The sequence below is a fragment of the Dendrobates tinctorius genome, unplaced genomic scaffold (assembly GCF_039654945.1).
Source record: "Dendrobates tinctorius isolate UK_male_01 unplaced genomic scaffold, ASM3965494v1 ptg000040l, whole genome shotgun sequence".
Lineage (NCBI taxonomy): Eukaryota > Metazoa > Chordata > Amphibia > Anura > Dendrobatidae > Dendrobates > Dendrobates tinctorius.
In genome coordinates, this window is record NW_027361708.1 from 34,819,500 (window position 1) to 34,837,439 (window position 17,940).

The 17,940-nt window shown below is 44.0% G+C and overlaps 1 protein-coding gene and 1 long non-coding RNA gene across 3 annotated transcripts in view; one reads left to right on the forward strand and one right to left on the reverse strand.

Annotated features, from left to right (window-relative positions):
- The window catches only part of CDH23 (cadherin related 23), a 1,761,581-nt gene that overhangs the window by 1,188,841 nt on the left and 554,800 nt on the right, over window positions 1-17,940 (forward strand). For both annotated transcript variants that reach the window (XM_073574902.1, XM_073574903.1), the window contains exon 20: window positions 1,194-1,306. In XM_073574902.1, coding sequence (XP_073431003.1) covers window positions 1,194-1,306 — 113 coding nt within the window. The remainder of the gene's footprint in view (window positions 1-1,193; window positions 1,307-17,940) is intronic.
- LOC141088721 (uncharacterized) overlaps window positions 1-17,940 on the reverse strand; it is a 400,341-nt gene that overhangs the window by 204,367 nt on the left and 178,034 nt on the right. The gene's annotated exons all lie outside the window — the stretch shown is intronic.

The window sequence follows — 17,940 nt, forward strand, 5'->3', positions numbered from 1 at the left end:
CCACCAGACAACTACCACTAATATCCCACATCATCCAGTCAGAGCAACCGGACTACTACCCCTAATATCCCACATCATCCCATCAGAGCCACCGGACTACTACCCCTAATATCCCATATCATCCCATCAGCCAGAGCCACCGGACTACTACCCCTAATATCCCACATCATCCCATCAGAGCCACCGGACTACTACCCCTAATATCCCACATCATCCCGTCAGAGCCTCCGGACTACTACCACTAGTATCCCACATCATCTGATCAGAGCCAAAGGACAACTACCCCTAATATCTCACATCATTCTGTCAGCCAGAGCTACTGGACTACTACCCCTAATATCCCATATCATCCTGTCAGCCAGAGCTACCGTACTACCATTAATATCCCACATCATCCCATCAGCCTGGGGTCAGAACCAGAGTGCTGAGTGGAACGATCCTAACTTCCATACTGGGAATCCCTTTAAGAGGGGCCTGGAGTCAGAACCAGAGTGCAGAGTGGATTTGCCCTTACTTCCATACCAATGATCCCTTTAATAGAAGTCTGGGGTCTCAATCAGAGTGCTGAGGGATTTGCCCTAACTTCCATACCGGAGATCCCTTTAAGAGGGAAGATGTGCCTATGGGACTATGGGATGGAGGATGTGTGATGGGTATATGAGCACGGGAGGGGGTGATTCATTTATGTCATGTGTTCTCTGCTCCTTTCTGGGCAGCAGACAGTGGTTAGGAGCTTATGTTCCTAGGGATGCAAGATTTCTCCCACCCAGTCAGTGTCTGCTGAGGTGTTGTCGTGGAGTGGGAAAACTGTTGGTCATAGCAACCAATCACAGCTCAGCTTCTTTTAAATAGCTCTGGTGAAATGAAAGATGCTTAGTGATTGGGTGGGGCTTTGTGGAGTGGGCGTGGACAATACACACATACATACACACATATATTCATTTTTACATATATAGATTTAGTATTTTTGTAATTACTTATTATCTAGTTATATTTTGCAGTCATAAGCCTGTTAGATAATTTTGACATATTTTAGACTAAGGTAAAAAATGAAATATTTTTTATTAATCTATGAAACGGTCTTTCACTGGGATTTGGCATAGATGTCAGGAAAAGAGTATGTATACTGCATTGCTAAGCCCAATTTTCTGGTCAATTTAATATTGATTTTTAATTTATATCTTCACTTACAGGAGAAATCACTACAACAACTCTACTAGATCGGGAAACTAAGTCAGAATACATCTTAATTATACGAGCAGTTGATGGAGGAGTGGGACCCAATCAAAAAATTGGCATTGCTACAGTAAGTTGATTTCCATTTTTCATTGTGAATCTTAAGGTCAAGCTGTAACTTCGGATTGCTATGTTTATGCAATGTTTATCCTTTATTGCACACATTAGAGGACACCACTATTTAAAGACACAACATATGTTTTGTATTTTTTTTAGTTTATTTTCACATTTGTATTCCATAATTTTAATAGTACCCACCAGAGCCAGAGTTGTCACTTGTATCTTATTTATTGGGTTAGAAACTCCCAAAAATATTTTCTAAATTTAAACATCTAAATTAAAGTTGTTGTTTTTTGGCCTCTTTAGCAGATGTGATACTACTGTATGTCATTTTTAATCTTAGATTTTTTTTATGTAATTGTTCAATTTCCTAGCTGAGACACACTAGGTCTGTTCCTAAGTAATCTGGTCAACAGAGTGGAAAACAAAAAAGCATCCTCTATATTTGTAAGAGCAAGTTGGGGCCAAGTTCTTGAGATAGATTATGGATATGCATCTATCAGACATTTCTGGTATATTTTATCAATGACAGGATAGTCTTTCTAAAAGAAGAGATTGGCACAAAATTTGGTTTTCATAAAGTTTGCTGCTTTAGTTTTTATAGTGACAATTTGCATTAACTCTAGATCAGACGAATTTAACAAATTGCAGAGTCATTCCGAGCCATGATAATTAACTAAATTATACAAAAAAAATGAATCTTCACCCTGTCTTCAACTTACTCTTCTGCAAGAGACTTTGCAGTGATGTAGAATTGTAGTTTTAATTATGACTCATGCAGGCAAAATAGACTTCCTGTTTCTACATAGAGCTTAGAAGAATACAGCTAGTCTGTTTTTAATCACGTGATGTCAAAAACCTAGTAAACTGGGTAGAAAGGCAAAATGAACAATTGTCAGTATACACTGCTGTATAACATAACTAATAGGCCGGGGTCACACTAACCGACGCAAAATACGGTCCGTAGTTTACATGCGTAATACGGATGAATGACCCCTAAATAGTGCTCCGTATGTCATCCGTAAGCAAGGTGTGGTCGCGTATTTTGCGCATGTCAGCATCCGTATGTAATCCGTATGTAATCCGTATGGCATCCGTATGGCGAGATTTTCTTGCAGGCTTGCAAAATGGACATTTAACGGTTTTGAGGCCTGCTAACTATTTAAATCATTAGCCTGCTCCCTATTTATTGGCTCAGGAACAGGTGGCTGCCTCCATTCTGTCCATTTGTGACCTTGCCTTGACTAGGTGTGTTGCTGTTGTATGTGCAACATGGCAGACAGTCTGAGTTTCAACACAACTGAGCAGGTTCTCTTCAACTGGCTTTTGTCACGCCGCTTTGGTCAACCATACCCAGTGATAGTGGATCCGCGGAGGAGGAGTCGCATGTGGGTCCATCCACTTTTGAGGCAACGACTCACAAGAGGTCATTTTCACCGCCTCTACTCTTCTCTGCGGGAGCATCCGGAAAAATTCTACCAATACTGTCGCATGAGCCTTGCAACATTTGATCTACTCTTGGAGACAGTGCGCCCTGGGATAACCTTTCAGGCCACAAGGATGCGCAAAGCTATATCTGCAGAGGAGCGACTTCTACTCACATTACGGTATGTACTGCACAACCACATTCTCTATGTTCATGATGTGTTGCCCAAAGTATGTATTTTTTGCTTCTTAGACTAAGTTTAATGCCCTCATCTTATTCCAGATATATTTAACCCCTTTCCTACAATGGACGTAATATTCCGTCCATGTGACCCTGGACCTAATTCCCATGGACGGAATATTACGTCATAGCGATCAGCGGCGCCCACGTGTTGAGCGCCGCTGATCGCGGCCAGGTGTCAGCTGATTATCACAGCTGACACCCGGCACAATGTGTCAGGGGCGGTCACGGACCGCCCCCGACACATTAACCCCTTGCACACCGCGATCAAACATGATCGCGGTGTACCGGGGGTTAAAGGGAAGCATCGGCAGGGAGGGGGCTCCCTCCGTGCTTCCCTGAGCTACCCACAGCAGCGCAATGTACAGCGCTGCTGCGGAGGTCTCTTTCCCTGCAGGTCCCCGGATGCAAGATGGCGACGGGGACCTTCAGGGGGCCTGCAGGGAGCTGGCTTCCTCAGTGCCTGCAAAGCGCAGGCATGAGGAAGCCTTGTGCAGTGCCTGTGTCAGATCAGCGATCTGTCACAGTGATCTGTGATGTGACAGATCAGCGATCTGTCACAGGACAGTGATGTCCCACCTGGGACAATGTAATAAAGTTAAAAAAAGAAAAAAAAAGTGTAAAAATAATTTTTTTAAAAATCGCTAAATAAATGAAAAAAAAAAATATTCCCAAATTAATTCATTTTTTGGAAATAAAAAAAACAAAAAACAATAAAAGTACACATATTTGGTATCGCCGCGTCCATAATGACCCGCCCTATAAAACTATCCCATTAGTTAAGCCCTTTAGCGAACTCCTTAAAAAATAAAAATAAAAAACGAAGCAAGAAATAATGATTTATTATCATACTGCTGAACAAAAAGTGCAATAATGCGCGATCAAAAAGACGCATATAAATATACATGGTATCGCTGAAAATGTCATCTTGTCCCACAAAAAACAAGCTGCCATACAGCATCATCAGCAAAAAAATAAAAAAGTTATAGCTCGCAGAATAAAGCGATGCAAAATAATTATTTTTTATATAAAATTGCTTTCATTGCATAAAAGCGCCAAAACTTAAAAAAAGACCTAATGAGGTATCGATGTAACCATACTGACCCGAAGAATAAAAGCGCTTTATCAATTTTACCGCAGGCGGAACGGTGTAAACGCACCCCCCAAAAGAAATTCATGAAACGCTGGTTTTTGTTCATTCTGCGTCTCAAAAATCAGAATAAAAAGCGATCAAAAGATATCACGTCCCCAAAAATGATGCCAATAAAAACGTCAACTTGTCCCGCAAAAAATAAGACCTCACATGACTCGGTGGGTCAAAATATGAAAAAATTATAGCTTTCAATATGTGGTGATGCAAAAACTATTTTTACAATAAAAAGCGACTTTTAGCGTGCAACAGCTGCCAAACATAAAAACCGCCATAAATAGTAAATCAAACCCCCCCGTTATCACCCCCTTAGTTAGGGAAAAATAATAAAATTAAAAGAAATTGTATTTGTAATGAAACCTCCACCAGGGGGAGCTGGTGAGGGAAGAGAGGTTACACACTAAGAGCAGCAACCCTGAGCTACAGCACAGGTGCCACAGGTAACGAGAGAGAATAGTCAGACGAACCGAGTCAGAAACTAGCAGGAGCAGATGTACCAGAAGGAGCAGCAATACACGTAGTCAAAATACCAAAGCCGAGAGTCAGAAAGCCAGAACATGAGCACGGGGTCCAAAACGTGAGACGAAATACGTGGTCGGGGTACAAGCCAGGGAGTCAGATGCCAGAGAGGGAACGTAACAGCAGAGATAGCTTGAGCTATCACTAACACTGGTCAGCAGGCTGTGAGGGATTGAAATTGCCCAGCTAGCTCCAGAACGAGGCTGAGGAGATTAACCCCCGCATGACCAGTCCGGAGTGAAGACAGCAGAAGATAAACTCCGGACTGGACCATGACAGTACCCCCCTCTCAATGGGGGGCCACTGGACCCCCAGGCTTCCCTGGATGACGAGCGTGAAAGGCCCGGACCAACCGATCCGCATGGACCGAACGCGCCGGCACCCATGACCGATCCTCAGGACCGTATCCTTTCCAATGGACCAAGTACTGAAGTGAACGACGGAGCATGCGAGAATCCACCACTTGTTCCACCTCGTACTCGGTCTGCCCATCTACCATAACAGGTGGCGGGTGAGAGGGAGACTCGTCAGAGGAAGGCACCGACGGCTTCAGAAGCGCTTTATGGAACACATTAGGAATCCGTAATGACGGAGGCAACCGCAGACGAAAAACCACAGGATTAATCACCTCTAGGATCTCATATGGACCAATAAACTTGGGACCCAACTTAGCAGAGGGAATTCTCAGCCTTATGTTTATGGTCAATAACCATACCTTATCCCCCACCTGATAAGTCGGCCCCACCGAGCGTCGTTTATCCGCAAAAAACTTATATTTGCCCTGAGCCTCCCCAATGTTTCTCTGAACCTCTCTCCAAACCTCCTCCAACCGCAAAAAGGCTGAATCAGCCCCTGGACACTCCGAATCTAGTCCGGAGAATTCACCAAAATGAGGGTGAAACCCATAGTTGCAGGAGAAAGAAGTACCAGTAGACTGATTGACACGGTTATTGAAGGCGAATTCCGCCATCGGTATCACAGAGCACCAATCATCCTGTCTGGATGTGACAAGACACCGCAGGATCTGCTCTAAAGACTGATTGGTCCTTTCACTCTGACCATTGGTCTCGGGATGGTAGGCCGATGAAAAGGTCAGACTGATGCCCAGCCTTTTACAAAAAGCTCTCCAGAATTTTGACACAAATTGCACCCCTCTATCAGACACCACACTGACAGGCACACAATGCAACCGAATCACATGCTCAATGAATAGCTTAGATAGAGTCTCAGCATTAGGAAGGCCCGTTAAGGGTACAAAATGTGCTTGTTTACTGAACCTATCCACAACTACCCAGATCACGGTTTTGCCATTAGAGGGTGGGAGATTGGTGATAAAATCCATGGACAGGTGAGTCCACGGTCTATCCGGAATTGGCAGTGGCACCAATTCCCCGGCCGGCCGGTTGTGGGAGGCTTTAGCGCTGGCACAAGTTTCACAGGAGGACACAAAACCAGTGAAGTCAGAAGTCAACGAGGACCACCAGAACAGCCTAGTGATGGCTTTACGAGTGGCCGAGATTCCTGGATGCCCAATCAAAGCTGAGTCGTGGAACTCCCGAAGCACCCTTAACCGATACTGGACAGGCACAAGGAGCTTATTTTCAGGTATGGACGGGGGAGCAAGAGATTGGGCCTCACGAATCTCCTGCTCCAATCTCTGGGACACCAAAGCCACCACCACCCCGCGCTGAAGAATGGAGGAAGGAGGCTCCGGAGGCGATACCGGATCTAGGCTGCGAGACAAGGCATCCGCCTTCACATTCTTGGAACCTGGTCTGAAAGTGATGGAAAACTGAAATCGGGAAAAAAAAAGTGACCACCTTGCCTGTCTCGGAGTCAGACGTTTGGCGGATTCGATGTAAGACAGATTCTTGTAATCTGTAATGACGGTGATACGATGGACAGCCCGCTCCAAAAAATGCCTCCATTCTTCAAAAGCCAATTTAATGGCCAACAACTCTCGGTTACCCACATCATAATTCCTTTCAGCAGAGGAAAATTTTTTAGAAAAGAAGGCACAGGGTCTTAAGTTTGTTAATGTGGTGGGCCCCTGGGACAACACAGCCCCCACTCCAACCTCAGATGTATCCACTTCTTCGATGAATGGTTTAGACAAGTCAGGTTGCACCAGTACCGGAGCAGTCATGAAACGTTCTTTTAACAAAGAAAACGCCGCCACAGCTGGAGCTGACCAGTTTTTAAGATCCGCTCCCTTTTGGGTGAGATCAGTGAGGGGTTTGACCACTTGAGAGAACCCCTTGATGAATTTTCTGTAATAATTGGCGAAACCCAGAAATCGCTGAAGACCCTTGAGATCTCTGGGTTGCACCCAATCCACAATGGCCTGTACCTTCCTAGGGTCCATACGAAACCCCTCAGCGGACAGGATGACCCCTAGAAAGGACACTACTTGAGTAAAAAATGAACACTTCTCCAATTTGGCAAAGAGTGAGTTCTCCCTGAGCCTCTGGAGAACCACATGAAGATGACCCATATGACTTTGTCTATCAGAAGAATATATAAGTATATCGTCAAGATAAACAACTACAAAACGTCCAATAAGATCAGAAAAAACATGGTTAATGAAATTCTGGAATACCGCTGGTGCAGTAGTCAAACCGAAGGGCATAACCAAATTTTCAAACAGACCCTCAGAGGTGAGAAACGCAGTTTTCCTTTCATTCCCCTCCCGCATACGGATGAGATTGTATGCTCCCCTGAGGTCCAACTTAGAGAACCACCTGGCCCCCGACAATTGATTGTACAAATCAGGTATCAGTGGGAGAGGGTAAGCGTTTCTTATGGTTATTTTATTCAGTTCTCGAAAATCGAGGCATGGGCGCAAACCACCATCCTTCTTTTTTACAAAAAAGAACCCCGCTGCCACGGGAGAGACAGATGACCGTATATGCCCTTTACGGAGGCTCTCAGAGATATACTCCTTCATAGCAGCCCGCTCAGGGCCGGAGAGATTGTACAGCCGGGCTTTGGGCAATTTGGCACCGGGAACAAGATCCACGGCACAATCGAATGGGCGGTGTGGTGGTAGAACCTCAGCCTCCTTTTCGGAGAACACATCCTTAAAACCCTTTAGGTAATCCGGAATACCCTCCAGGTTGACGGATGACATAGACACAGTAGCAAGACAATTTTCAGAACACCCAGGTCCCCATTTAACAATATCCCGGGACCCCCAGTCAATAACTGGGTTATGCCGTTGCAACCAGGGAAACCCTAACACCAGGCCAGCAGGGAGGTTATCCAAAACAAAGCATGACATGCGCTCCTGGTGTAGGGCCCCCACCCTGAGGGTAAATTCTTTAGAACTGAAATGGAGACCATCCTTAGTGAGAGGTGTAGAATCAATAGCCACAATTTTTAAGGGAGTCCCCAACCTAACTGTCCCTAATCTACAGCGAGCCACCAGCTTAGAGTCAATCAGGTTCAGGGATGACCCACAGTCTACAAGAGCCGAAGTATGGAAAAAGCCGTTCTCAACACCAAGTTCCACCTTTAGCAGTACTCTTGAAAAGGAAGAAAAAGGTACCTGAGAGTCTGGGTGACCTCCACGATTATCACCCAGACTCAGCCGCTTGTTAGTCGGAGGACAGGAGGGGCAGTCTTTTTTCCAATGTCCAGGATCTCCGCAGTAAAAACAAAATTTTCCATCACGTCGCCGTCTCCTCTCTTTCTCCTGGGGGTTGGTGGCTCCCACCTCCATAGGTTCAGATGGAAGCAAAACATCAGGGTTAGCAGGGAAAAACGGAAACCCTCGCTGAGTAACACCTCTTTCCCGCAGTCTCCGATCCATACGGATAGCCTGACTTATAGCCTCCTCCAATGAACTGGGAGGTGGATGGAGAGCCAGAGCGTCCTTCAAGCAATCCGACAGTCCCTTCCTGAACAGACATCTCAGTGCAGAGTCGTCCCAGGACACCTCAGTGGACCATCAACGGAATTCGGAACTGTACCATTCGGCTGAGTGCTTCCCTTGCCCCAGACCCAAAATAGTGTCCTCTGCCACCCTAACACAGTCCGGTTCGTCATAGATAAGTCCTAGGACCTCAAAGAACCTATCTACCGACATCTGTTCAGGGGCAGTAGGGGGCAACGAAAAAGCCCAGGATTGGGGACCCTCCCTAAGTAAGGAGATAACAATCCCCACCCGCTGAGTCTCATCCCCAGACGATCGGGGTCTAAGAGAAAACCATAATTTACAACTCTCCTTGAATATATGAAATTTATCTTTTTCGCCAGAAAATGTGTCAGGAAGTTTAACTGAGGGTTCAGGAGAGTGAAAAATAACATCTACAGAGTCACCTGGCGGACAAACAATATGAGAGGTGTTTCCCTGCATGGTCTTAATAGTCTCAGTCAGTTCTCTCTGTAAGTGGGTCTGAGACATGACAAGGGACTGATGATTCACAGAAAAGTCCTGCGCCATCTGCGTCAAACTGGACACTTGATCTGCCAAGTTATGCAGCAGATCCATGGCCAAAGAAAAAAAAATGCAAAATCCCGTTTAAATGTGTGGTTAGTGATAATGTAGTGAAACCTCCACCAGGGGGAGTTGGTGAGGGAAGAGAGGTTACACACTAAGAGCAGCAACCCTGAGCTACAGCACAGGTGCCACAGGTAACGAGAGAGAATAGTCAGACGAACCGAGTCAGAAAGCCAGAACATGAGCGCGGGGTCCAAAACGTGAGATGAAATACGTGGTCGGGGTACAAGCCAGGGAGTCAGATGCCAGGGAGGGAACGTAACATCAGAGACGAATACCAAGAGATGGGGTCAGAAATCAGTCCGGGTCATACACGTGAATATCAGTCAAAGGCAGGAGGATCACCAGGGTACAAGGGTCAGCGGCTCTAAACTGCAAGCTTGAGCTATCACTAACACTGGTCAGCAGGCTGTGAGGGATTGAAATAGCCCAGCTAGCTCCAGAATGAGGCTGAGGAGACTAACCCCCGCATGACCAGTCCGGAGTGAAGACAGCAGAAGATAAACTCCGGACTGGACCATGACAGTATTTATTTTCATTTTTCCATTAGGGCTAGGGTTAGGGCTAAGGTTAGGGCTAGAGTTAGGGCTGAAAGTAGGGTTAGGGGTGTGTTGGGGTTAGGGTTGGAGTTAGAATTGGGGGGTTTCCACTGTTTGGGCACATCAGGTGCTCTCCAAATGCAACATGGCGTCTGATGTCAATTCCAGCCAATTCTGCGTTGAAAAAGTCAAATGGTGCTCCTTCCCTTCCAAGCTCTGCCATGCACACAAAAAGTGGTTTACCCCCACATATGGGGTATCAGCCTACTCAGGACAAATTGCAAAACAACTTTTGGGGTCCAATTTCTCCTGTTACTCTTAGGAAAATAAAAAATTGGGGGCAAAAATATCATTATTGTGAAAAAAATGTTTTTTTTATTTTCACGCCCAGGCGTTATAAACTTCTGTGAAGCACTGGGGGGGTTCAAAGTGCTCACCACACATCTAGATAAGTTCCGTGGGGTGTCTAGGTTCCAAAATGGGTTCACTTGTGGGGAGTTTCAATAGTTTAGGTACATCAGGGGCTCCCCAAACGCACATGACACCCGCAGACCAATCCATCAAAGTCTGCATTCCAAAACGTCACTACTTCCCTCCTGAGCCCCGACGTGTTCCCATACAGTAGTTTTCTCCCACATATGGGGTATCAGCGTACTCAGGACAAATTGGACAACAACTTTTGGGGTCCAATTTCTCCTGTTACCCTTGGGAAAATAAAAAAATGAGGACTAAAAGATCATGTTTGTTGAAAAAATACGATTTTTTTATTTTCATGCCCGGTCGTTATAAACTTCTGTGAAGCACTGGGGGTTCAACGTGCTCACCACACATTTAGATAAGTTCCTTAGGGGGTCTAGTTTCCAAAATGGGGTCACTTGTGGGGGGTTTCTACTGTTTAGGTACATCAAGGGCTCTCCAAATGCAACATGACACCCGCAGACCATTCCATCAAAGTCTGCATTCCAAAACGTCACTACTTCCCTTCCGAGCCCCGACATGTGCCCATACAGTAGTTTTCTCCCACATATGGGGTATCAGCATACTCAGGACAAATTGGACAACAACTTTTGGGGTCAAATTTCTCCTGGTACCCTTGGGTAAATAAAAAAATTGGTGACTAAAAGATCATGTTTGTGGAAAAAATACAATTTTTTTTTTTCACGCCCGGGCGTTATAAACTTCTGTGAAGCACTGGGGGGTTCAAAGTGCTCAACACACATCTAGATAAGTTCCTTGGGGGGTCTAGTTTCCAAAATGGTGTCAACTGTGGGGGGTTTTCACTGTTTTGGTACATCAGGGGCTTTCCAAACGCGACATGGTGTCCGATCTCAATTCCAGCCAAAAAAGTCAAATGGCGCTGCTTCCCTTCTGAGCTCTGCCATGCGCCCAAATAGTCGTTTACACCCACATATGGGGTATCAGTGTACTCAGGACAAATTGTACAATATCTTTTAGGGTCCTGTTACCCTTGGGAAAATAAAAATTGGGGGTGAAAAGATAATTTTTGTGGAAAAAATATGATTTTTTAATTTTACTGCTGTACGTTATAAACTTCTGTGAAGCCCTTGGGGGTTCAAAGTTCTCACCACACATCTTGATAAGGTCCTTGGGGGGTCTAGTTTCCAAAATGGGGTCACTTGTGGGGGGTTTCCACTGTTTAGGTACATCAGGGGTTCTCCAAACGTGACATGACGTCCGATCTGAATTCCAGCCAATTTTGCATTGAAAAAGTCAAACGGCGCTCCTTCCATTCTGAGCCATGCCATGTGCCGAAACAGTGGTTCCCCCCACATATCAAGTATCAGCATACTCAGGAGAAACTGCACAATAACTATTGCAGTCCAATTTCTCCTGTTACCCTTGGTAAAATAAAAAAAAGTGATCCTGAAGTATTTTTTTTGTGAAAAAAAGTTAAATGTTCATTTTTTTTAAATATTCAAAAAAATTCCTGTGACGCACCTGAAGGGTTAATAAACTTCTTGAATGTGGTTTTGAGCACCTTAAGGGGTGCAGTTTTTAGAATGGTGTCACTTTTGGGTATTTTCTATCATATAGACCCCTCAAAGTGGCTTCAAATGTGATGTGGTCCGTAAAAATAAAATGGTGTTGCAAAAATGAGAAATCGCTGGTCAACTTTTAACCCTTATAACTTCCTAAGAAAAAAAAATTTTGGTTCCAAAATTGTGCTGATGTAAAGTAAACATGTGGGAAATGTTACTTATCAAGTTTTTTTGTGTGCTGTATCTCTGTAATTTAAGGGCATAACAATTCAAAGTTGGAAAATTGCAAAATTTTAAAAATGTTTGCCAAATTTCCGTTTTTTTCACAAATAAACGCAAGTTATTTGAATGAAATTTTACCACTAACATGAAGTACAATATGTCATGAGAAACCAATTTCAGAATCACCGGGATCCATGGAAGCGTTTCAGAGTTATGACCTCATAAAGGGACAGTGGTCAGAATTGTAAAAATTGGCCCGGGAGTTAACGTGCAAACCACCCTTGGTAGTGAAGGGGTTAAACTTACAGACCAGAATGTTATGTGTAATATGTACTGAATATCACTTAGTCGTCGTGCGACCAAATATATGTGTGTTAGTAGATCTGAATTATTAACAAGTTTGGTATGTATGTACCTGGTTTTTAGTTAATCTGTGCATTCTAAAATGTTACATTTCTGTTGTTCTTCAGCTTCCTGTCCACTGGCCTGTCTTATGCCGCCCTCCACCATGAGTTTCTCATTGGAAGATCTACCATTTCTGGCATAGTCAGGTCGACATGTAGTGAAATATGGTCAAGACTACATCAACTCGTCATGCCCCAGCCCAGGATGGAAGACTGGTTGAGGATATCAAGGGACTTTGAGGAGGAATGCCAGTTTCCTAATTGTATTGCGGCCCTTGATGGCAAACATATCCGGGTGCGTAAGCCGCCGAACTCTGGCTCCCAATTCTGCAATTATAAACAATACTTTTCTGTTGTATTTTTGGCTCTGGCCGACCCTCAAAACAAGTTTATAATTGTTGACATTGGGGCATATGGAAGGACGGGAGACTCTAGAGTCTTCAATACTTCCATTATGGGTCAGCGGCTACGCACCAACCAGTTGGATCTACCACCACCACCCCAGCTACCAGGCTCCACTCAAGAATCAGTCCCTTGTGTCCTTGCGGCAGATGAGGCGTTTCAGTTAATGCGCAATGTCATGAGGCCATATCCCCGGCGCAACCTGGACCACCGGCGCAGAATTTTTAACTTGCGCCTATCACGTGCTCGGCGACTGGTGGAGTGTTCCTTTGGCATTCTTTGTGCCAAATGGCGGGTACTCCAGTCTGCCATTCAGCTGAGTGAACAAAATGTTAATGAAGTTGTTAAAGCCTGTGTGGTTCTTCATAACTTCACCAGGATACATGATTGTTCCTCCTCTGCTGGTGTTGTGCGTGGGTCGGACAATGTGCGTAGGGTGAGACCACCTATCAACCCTCAACGTAGACCGCTCTCTGGGCTCAAAGTGCGTGATATTTTCACAAATTACTTTATGTTACCTGAGGGGGAAACTTCTTGGCAAGAGCATGCTGTGTCTATGTTATAATTTTTTTGGTTTATGTCTGTCTAAATATATATATTTAAACCCCTTATGATTCTATGGCTGTTTATTTGCACTGGTAAGCGTAAGTTAGTATGCTGACATCATTTTTTTTAATTGAGACAGAGACGTAAAATGTAGTAGACAAATGTTTACTTTTGCCTTTTTTTTTTTTTTGAAGCAAAACATATTATTGCCATATGAGAAATGTGGCAATGGGCCAAACTGGCCTTTGTGCAGATGTGAAAATTGGGTACAATTAACATTTTTGGACATGTAAAACAAACAAAATACCATTAGGCAATAACAAAATGGCAATATTAAAAATTTTGGTATGTCGGGGAAGGAGAAGGCGGAAGACCAGCCTGTGTTTGCTGCTGGCTACTTTGCCCAACTTGGCCATCGCCTTGTGTGGGGGCATACTGTTGCCCATGATGTGGGTAGTGTACTGCCTCCTGTGATTGTGCTTGGTACTGGCCAGAGTGATACTGGAGAGAGGCCTCTTGTTGGGTCAGGTAGGCCCGTGTCTCATACCCACCAATATAGTCATGTCGTCCCCAACCAGGTTGGGACCAGCCTCCAACACTGGGTGGGAACAAGTGGCCATATTGGTGAGGTTGGCTAGAGCCAGACATATGTGGCTGCTGTTGGAAAGGTTGGGTAGGGGGCGGAAGGGGGTGAGGTGTAGGCCCATGTTTTTGAGGATCCTCAGAGCCTGCTTGAGCAAGCATGTGTGTGGGGTGTCTAAGGTGCATTAGATTTCTGGGTGAAAGCTGCCACCTCTCCAGATATTCAAATAACTCATATGGGGTATTGGGGTGTGTGCTTGCATCAAGCAGGATCTGAAAATATCCTCGAATACGGAGCCTCAGCTCACAGGAAAGGGCACGAAGATAAAGGGCCAGGCTGCGTGAGTATGCCTCCTCGCCATCTTCATTATTGACTCTAGCCAGATAGTTCAGTACCCTGTGTCCACATTGGTACGGGTATCTGGGGCAGGGATATGGCGCCTTCTTCTTCCTCACCGGGATGGTCCAGCAGGCTGTGGCGAGCCCCGGATCTGGCCAGTTGGGCTGGTGCTCATGTTGCCCTACTCCTCCTGTATGGCTGATGGTGCAGCAGCAGACGGTCCTGCTTGTGGATGTGGTCCTGGTGGTGGGGTTTGTGGTGCAGGCACTGGGTTTTCCTGAGAGGAATCTTCACCCATGCTTCTTGGAGGGGGAGAAGATGGGCCAGCCACCTCATCCCCTGCAGACCCAGGATCTATGATGGGCTCGGTATCTGAGCCAGTTCCTCTCTCCGTAAGGTTGGACTGAGTTCTGTTATGAAATAGAACAGAGCCAAAAATAAATCAATTTTTTTGGCCCTGTAAAGTATCTGTGTAATGTGGTGTGAGGTATCTACTTACGGTCTCAGATCCAGAATAGGAGCGAGGAAGAAGAGGAGGTCATAATAGATGTATTTCCTCTTTATGTGGCCCGCATCACCACTCCTGGACCGCTGCTGACATTCCCACCTGTATTGGTGGTGGATGCTGCGCCAGCGTCTCATCACATCTTCCACTGCAATGTTACAGGAAATATTCTCAATTTCACATATTTGATAGGTCAAATTTGCTACCAGTAGCCTAGGCATGTGGCATTCTGGGGTGTGCTTTCTACCCAGGGTGGCATATATAATTGGGGCATCCAGGCCATATACACAGGGGCACAATAGTTCATGTATCAAGTAACTACACTTAATAACTTGGTTGGCTAGGAGGATGAGGAGCTTGTGGGCTGGGCCAAATTATGGCAGTGTAAAACCATGGGTCACATCAAAATCTACCCGCCTCATGAGGAAAAAAGTACAAGCACAGGAAGGGGGGGGCTGATTCTAAATGCATTTTTTGAAGTGAGGTAATTTTAAACAGTTTTTGGGTTTTACTTACTCAGTTGCTGCTGCTCCTCACGTGGGCGATCACCAAAATTGTGGAACATCTGGCGACATATGCAACTCCATGACTCCTCCTTTCTTGCCCAGTTGGCATAATGGGCATCACGTTGGTCCCTGATTTCTGGCCGCTCCTGCACTAAGACAATCAACATCTCCACATTCAGAAAATATGGCGCCATGACGCTGCAGGACTCCGTGGAGGCGTACTTCCTGGATGTCTGGAGCGCTTTTTGAGCTCATTTGCATGTCTAAGCTTCCTGATGATGGATTGGCCCATTTCCTGTCACCTGCCAAAAGACCTGCGTATTTCTCGCAAGTCACACGTGTGGTCCGTGTGTAATCCGTTTTTTTGCGCACCCATAGACTTGCATTGGCGTACTACTGGCGTAGTACGCTGACAATCGCAGCATGCTGCGATTGGCACGGACCATAGAATACGGGCGAGAATTATACGGCTGTTGGGAGCAGCCCCATAGAAAATCATTTGTCCATGTGTAATGCGTGCTTTTAACGCCTCTCACTCATCCGTATTCCTCTCTAGTGTGAACCCGGCCACAACAGTAAATCTGGATCAAGAGCTAACAGGGAGGGGAGGTGAGTAATTCATTTCTGTATAGGAATCAATGGGCTGGAGAAAGCAGCCTGGCATCTAAGAAGTTAATTCTTCAGTCTGCAATGTAACTACTGTGCATACTTAATCAGGCTCTAGTGGTCAATCTTCCTTGCAGCAAGCTGTACATAAGCAGGGTCTAAAAGTCTGCGTTAATGAAAAACTAACACGTTTCCTGTACTCCTGCACAAGAATAATGCAGTACATGAGACCAGTTATATAGTAAACAATATTTAACCCCTTCACGCCGCAACCCTTTTTCATTTTTCGCATTTTCGTTTTTTGCTCCTCTTCTTCCCAGAGCAATAACTTTTTTATTTTTCTGTCACTATGGCCATGTGAGAGCTTGTTTTTTGTGGGACAAGTTGTACTTTTGAATGATACCATTAGTTTTACCATATTATGTACTCGAAAATGGGAAAAAAAATCAATGTGTGGTGAAATTGCAAAATAAAGTGCAATTCCACAAATGTTTTCTAAATTTTTTTTCACCATATGCTAAAAATGACCAGCTATTATGATTCTCCAGGTCATTATGTGTTCGCAGACACCAAACATGACCAGGTTGTTTTTTATTTAAATTGTGAAAAAAATCCAAAGTTTGTTTAAAAAAAATTGCATCATTTTCCGAGACCCATAGAATCTTAATTTTTCGTCATCTGGGGCTGGGGCTGGGTAAGGGCTTCTTTTTTGCATGCCGAGCAATCGTTTTTAATGATACCATTTTGGTGTGGATCCGATCTTATGATCACCGGTTATTGCATTTTAATGCAATGTTGTGGCAACCAAAAAGATGAAATTCTGGCGTTTTTACTTTTTTTTTGCTACGCCATTTACCAATCGTATTAATTATTTTTACAGCTTGATAGATTGTGCGATTATGAATGCGGTAACACCAAATATGTGTATTTTTTATTTTGTTTAACTGTTTTATTTTGAATGAGGCAAATGGGGGGTGATTTGAACTTTTATCTTTTTTAATTGTTTAAAAAAAAAAATTTAAATTTCTTTTTAATTTTTGCATGCTTTAATAGTCTCCCTGGGAGACTGGAAGCTGCAGTTGTCCGATCGTCTCTGCTTCACACAGGCGATTAGTAATGTGCTTCAGGAGCAATCACATTAAATGCCGCTGTCAGAGGTTGACAGCGGCATTTAAAGGGTTAACAACAGTGGGTGAATCACGATTCCTCCCGCAACTGTTAGGGGCACATGCTAGCTGTTAAAAGCAGCTGGAATTTCATTTCATAACGTTTTGATTTTTTTGCCTGACAGAGATTAGGAGGGTGTGTACTTTGTTGGACGTGTTTTTAGCTATACCATTTTTGGGTATATAACATTTTATAATAGCTTTTTCTTCAGATTATTTGATGAAGCTATGTTCTTCGTTTTAATACAATTGCAGTGTATACCAAAATGTATAGTTTATAGTTTTTTTACGATTTCTAATTTTGGACAATAAAAACTATATTTCAAAAAATGTATTGTAATTTTGCATAACCATCTTTTGAAACCTATAACTTTTTTTATTTTTCTGTCAATAAAGCTGAGTGAGGATCTGAGGACCAATTGTTACTGTCAGCGATATAATTATTGCTTCTTTGCATGCAGTATTTTTATTGCTTTTTTACATACAATATTTGATCACGGTTTAAAATGTTCTTTGAGTGTCAGTATGATGACAAAGCTACAATTATACCGTTTTTTTTTTCAATGTGTTCACTCTATAGGATAAAGAAAGAGGCAGTAGTTTTAAAGCTTGGGTAGTTCCGGTTGCGGTGATACAAATTATGTCTACTTTATCAAAATTATTTTTGTTTTAACACAAAAGCTGTATTTTAGTGGCAAAATTAGTTTTTTTATTTTTTTACATTTTGACTTAGTCCTACTATGGGTCTTAAATGGGTTGTCCAGTAAAAAGACAACACCTTCGTATTCAGTGGTTGTGGTAGATTAAGCTTCTTTTTTTAACAACGTGCTTTGTAGTGAAGAAACAACAAAGGAACATTATGGACTTTGTTAGAAAAGTGTATTATGTGACTTTGGTGTAAAACTAGGTGATCAGGACAAGATGTGGACACCACATGTAGTGTATTCTGTTTGTGTAGAAGAACTACAACAGTGGTCTAAATGAAAGAAA